Here is a 5,315-nt window from a genome sequence, read left to right on the forward strand (position 1 = left end):
TATGATGATATGAACACGAATGTCATCTCCAGCTGCTCTGAGAGTCACTTCATTAGCATTTTACCGTTTCATTTGAGAAAACTACCGTCATATCACATACACAGCAGCTGCAAGTTCTTCACGGCAACCCGTCAAAATAAAAGTTTAGTTTAACATTAAAAAAACTGTCAGAATCTATTACTATTTAGCAGTCTTAAGACTCAATGCTACTACTGCTAATAAATATGAATAAATCTTTATTTTTAAAGGAATAATCACATCTGTTTTATTTTTAATTTTAACAGTAAACCTCTGTTGTGCAGCACTTTGTTTGCCAAAAAAATAAAAGGGTTTAATTTTCATTTGATTAGGATAAATTAAATTAATGTTTTATGCCTTCATCTGATTACCAGAAAAATTAAGAACATTTTATTAATAACATTATATATTATTGTTTAAAAAGGACCCATACAAAAAAAAAAGAATAGGTTTAAAATACAGGCATGTGGTTCTTAATTTATTTTTATTAATTCACCATTTGTAATAATAAAAAAAAATCGAGAATCGAATCGATACCCAGCGATACCCATCGAATCGATACCCAGCGATACCCATCGAATCGATACCCAGTTTGTTCTGACACAGTTGAGCTCTTCTCATATTTTAGTACCATTTTCTAAACTATAGCAAATAAACTTGATATAATGTGAGAAATGTTGAAGTTGAAGATTTTTTTTACACATCTTGAATTATCAGCTCATATAACTGCGTTCTGATAGACTGCATCACGATCATCAGCAACAGTGTGAGATGGACAGGTCTGAACAGGGAAATGTTCTAATCTCGTTGTTATTTCTTTAAAGGGGTCATATGACGTTGCTAAAAAGAACATTATTTTGTGTATTTGGTGTAATGAAATGTGTTTATGCCATCTAGTTAACGTGTTAAATGGACAGGCCTGATATAGGACAGTGTTTAATAAGAGTGTGTTCTGTGTCCAGCACAAGTGGACGTCCTGACAGCTGCTCTGAGAGCCACGGCGCTGGACTCTGGACTGGAAGACGCTTTCCTGGAGCCTCGAGCGGCTCGATCAAACCCTTTCAGCTCCCAGCAGCCCTCAGAACACCTGTCAGCCGACACACAGGTGAACACACTCATACACTCACTCATACACTCACTCATACACTCACTCATACACACACGCTCACACTCTCACACATACTCACACTCACACACACACGCACACTTGCACATACTCGCGCTCTCACACACACACTCACACTCACACACAAACACACACACACACACTCTCACACACACACACACCCCTGAGCTCCTGTCAGCCGACACAGGACACGTTCAAACTGTCTGATTCCAAACTGAACTGGAAGATTTGTTTGTCACTTGATTCTCACCAGAGTCTTTGTGTGCTGATTTGCACATATCTGTAGATACATATTGCTGTTGATGACTGAGGTTAGTGCATGAAAAGTAGAAATGAAGTGTTCATGAAGTGTTCAGATTCACTGTGTTGAATCTGAGCTGTATGGTTTCATGCGCCGTGTGTTTCAGAGGCGTGACTCCTCTCTACACGTGATGCATGACGATGATGATTCTGACGTGAGCGACAGCAGCCTGAGTGCTGAAGACCAGCGGAAATCCAAACAGCAGGTCAGTGCCGCATCACTGACTCAATCCCATCATGCTCTGCTCTGACAGACTCATTCCCATCATGCATTGCTCTGCTTTGACGATTCCGTCCCATCATGCTCTGCTCTGACCGACTCATTCCCATTATGCACTGCTCTGACCGACTCAATCCCATCATGCATTGCTCTGCTTTGACGATTCCGTCCCATCATGCTCTGCTCTGACCGACTCATTCCCATTATGCACTGCTCTGACCGACTCATTCCCATCACGCACTGCTCTGACCGACTCAATCCCATCATGCATTGCTCTGACCGACTCATTCCCCGAGTGTGTGTGTGTGTGAGTCTGTGAGAGAGTGTGTAAATGTGTGAGTGTGTGAGTGTGAGTGTGCGAGAGTGTGTGTGTGTGTGTGTGTGTGAGAGAGTGTGTGTAAATGTGTGAGTGTGTGTGCTCCCTACCTCGCATCGGGCCCCGCGTCAGCTAAGGACGGCACTGAGTGTGTGTGTGTGTGAGAGAGAGTGTGTGTGTGTGTGTGTGTGTTAGTATGTGTCTGTACAGGAGCAGTCTCCAGGGTTGTTTGTCACCTAAATAATCTTCGGAGATATACTTTTAACTTTATGCACATCTGTTAAGATTCTAGACGTTTTTCTCTAACTTAACCAATCAGAATCCTTTTTACCTAAGTAACGACGTAGTTAGTGACCTCTGTTAGAGTATAATTACTATTGTATTGAGATTGCACGCAGAGCAGCCTACGAACTCTTCGCGAGTACTGAAGCTGACTTCTTCTGATGAAACTGCAAACTATTTTCTTCAGTAAATGTTAAATCTTCAGTTGATTGCATCTCTGACTCCTGGTCTTTGTTCATCATATCTGGTCCTTGGGTCTTAACTGTAAATTCCCCTACACAGTGTATTTTACTTTTTACATGTAGTTAGTATGTCATTATTTTAATGACAAATGTTGAGAGTGCATTATTGTAGCACAAAAGCACATTAATATAATGCGCGAGTGCGAATCTCTCTGCTCGCATGCAGATTTCCAACAATTTACCAACAATAAAAAAAAAACAAGGAAAGGCCCTGAACAAATCTGTTTTGAGACTGTTTTTTAGAAGTGCATAATAATAACTTTTGACAACGAAAAGAATTAATATCTAGCGCATGAGCACAGAGAGAGCTTGTGTGTATGAACCGGGCTTGAATTGAGGGGGGATGGCATCCCCTTGGTTGAAAAAAATGACAAAAAGCATCCCCACCTGTAGCTGTTTTTATGCATGTTTTAAAAAATGAGTTTTTGTTGCATTTACACACTTTTGACCAGCAGGCTTCACCAGCGTGTGGTGTTTCGAGCGCTTCGAAACAGTGAATCATTTTGCGAAGCAATTGGTTTAATTGATTTGAAGCTTCGAAGAGGTTAATTTCTCCCATCATGTGTGTGTGTGTGTGTGTGTGTGTGTGTGTGTGTGTGTGTGTGTGTGAGTGGAAGGTGCGGCGGACGCTGGCGTTCTCCATCCATGAGCTGGCTCTGATTCTGGGTGATCAGCTGACCGCTGCTCATCTGGTGCCCATCTTCAACAGCTTCCTGAAGGACCTGGACGAGGTTCGCATCGGCGTCCTCAAGCATCTCTACGACTTCCTCAAGGTCACAGATAGCACTGTGTGATTCTCCTTTTTTTTTTCTCTCTCTCTTCTGTTGCTTTTTCCTTTTTTCTGTTCTCCTTTCTTTTTTATGCTCCATTTTATTTATCCTTTTTTTTCTTTCTTTAATTATTTTTATCTATTTATTTTATTAATTAATTTAATTGTTTTCATTTTTTTCTTGTTTTTTTCTGTCTGTCTTGGTTATTTACTGACAGTTTGATCAGTGTTTTTTCTATTGTCCTTTCTTTTTCTTTTTTCTTTTTAACTTAATTTATCCTTTTATTTATTTATTTAATTATTTTTATTTATTCATTTTTATTTTTTGATTTATTCATTCATTCGTTCATTTTATTTTTTTTAATATATTTCTTTTTTTTTTTCTGTTTCTTGGTTATTTACAGACTGTTTGATCAGTGGTTAGTAGGGCTGGATAAAAAATCTCGATATCTATTTTAATCGATTCTCATTTTTACAAAACGATATTGATTCTTAAATCCCAAGAATCGATTATTCTAGCCTGTTTTCAGTTAATGGATGGGTCATCGAAGGGCACTTCCCATCCAATAAATCACAGTAAGCATTGTGCTTTGGTGCTTTTAATATGAAACAAAGTCTCAGATTTCAAATTCTGTCCATTGTATTGCAGTATTCAAACAATAAATGCAGTTTTGGCGCTGTTTAATGTGGAGTGACAGATCGCTGTAGCGCCTCAGTTTAACAGACGTGAACTGATCATCTCCTCCACATTAATACCAGCTTCAGCACAAAATAAACATGACTAAACATCCGGAGGTAAGTTAAAGAAAGAGTACAACTTTACAATCCGTATCCTGTTCACATGTATTTGCTCAATCAGTGTTTCAGCCGCGCAAAGACATCAATATAACTGCTTGAAAACAATTCATGTAACATCACATTTACCTCAGAAAAAACATATTTGGTGACCATAAACTCATTAGTCAGATAGAAAAATATACTGTAGAGAGGAGCATTTTGCTAAATATATTCACCATATAACATTCATTATAATTTTTTTTTTTTTACCGTTCTTTAATGTTTTATTTATGTTTGAATAAATCTGTCCAAGTTTTTATGACAGCCACAATATACTCATGCTTATTTTACATCATTAGTTGAGAGATTTTTTTTCCTTGAGAAAATGTGGCATGTATTGTACCTGATATGTATCCAAAATAATCGATATTGGATCGAATCGAATTGGTAATCGAATCGAATCGCAGGCTTGTGAATGAGAATCGAATCGTGAAATTTGTGTCAAAACCCAGCCCTAGTGTGGTTAGGCTTGTTTCTGGATGATGATGGTCACGTGCTGTTGTTTTTATTTTCATTTTCACTTCTGTTTTTTTTTTTTCGTTATTTTGTCTCTCTTTTTTCCCCTTATATTCATATTTTTTTCTTTTTATTAATTTTTCTGTTTTTATTTTTGCCCCCCCACCCCCTTTTTTATTTATTTTATTATTTTAATTCTAGTCTATTTTTTCATTTTTCCTTTTATTTTATTATATGCCTTTTTAATTTTTATTTGTTCTTTTCTTTTTTCTTTTAGTAATTTTTGTTGTATTTTCTCTTCTTTATTTCTTTTGTCTTAGTCTGGCCGTTGGTCAGGCTTGTTTCTGGAGGATGATGATGGTGTGTGTGTGGTGGTGATGATGATGATGATGGTGTGTGTGTGTGGTGATGATGATGATGATGGTGTGTGTGTGTGGTGATGATGGTGTGTGTGTAGTTTGTGTGTGTGTGTGATGGTGATGATGATGGTGTGTGTGTGTGCGTGATGGTCATGATGGTGATGATGATGGTGTGTGTATGTGTGATGGTGATGATGATGGTGTGTGTTGTTGGTCTTGCAGCTGCTGCATCAGGACACTCGGAGGAAATATCTGTATCAGCTGCAGGAGTTCCTGGTGACGGATAACAGTCGTAACTGGAGGTTTCGCTCAGAGCTGGCCGAGTACGATCCTCCACACTGATGAGTCTGAGTGTGTGTGTGTGTGTGTGTGTGTGTGTGTGTGTGTGTT

At 38.5% G+C, this 5,315-nt stretch overlaps 1 protein-coding gene across 1 annotated transcript in view; it reads left to right on the top strand.

Annotated features, from left to right (window-relative positions):
- The window catches only part of ppp4r1 (protein phosphatase 4, regulatory subunit 1), a 23,329-nt gene that overhangs the window by 14,906 nt on the left and 3,108 nt on the right, over positions 1-5,315 (top strand). Inside the window, 4 exon segments of the mRNA XM_016499790.1 lie at positions 736-797; positions 981-1,123; positions 3,116-3,277; positions 5,148-5,248. Of these exon segments, the coding sequence (XP_016355276.1) occupies positions 736-797; positions 981-1,123; positions 3,116-3,277; positions 5,148-5,248 (468 nt within the window).

This window comes from Sinocyclocheilus anshuiensis, unplaced genomic scaffold, assembly GCF_001515605.1.
Source record: "Sinocyclocheilus anshuiensis isolate Anshui unplaced genomic scaffold, SAMN03320099.WGS_v1.1 scaffold1814, whole genome shotgun sequence".
Lineage (NCBI taxonomy): Eukaryota > Metazoa > Chordata > Actinopteri > Cypriniformes > Cyprinidae > Sinocyclocheilus > Sinocyclocheilus anshuiensis.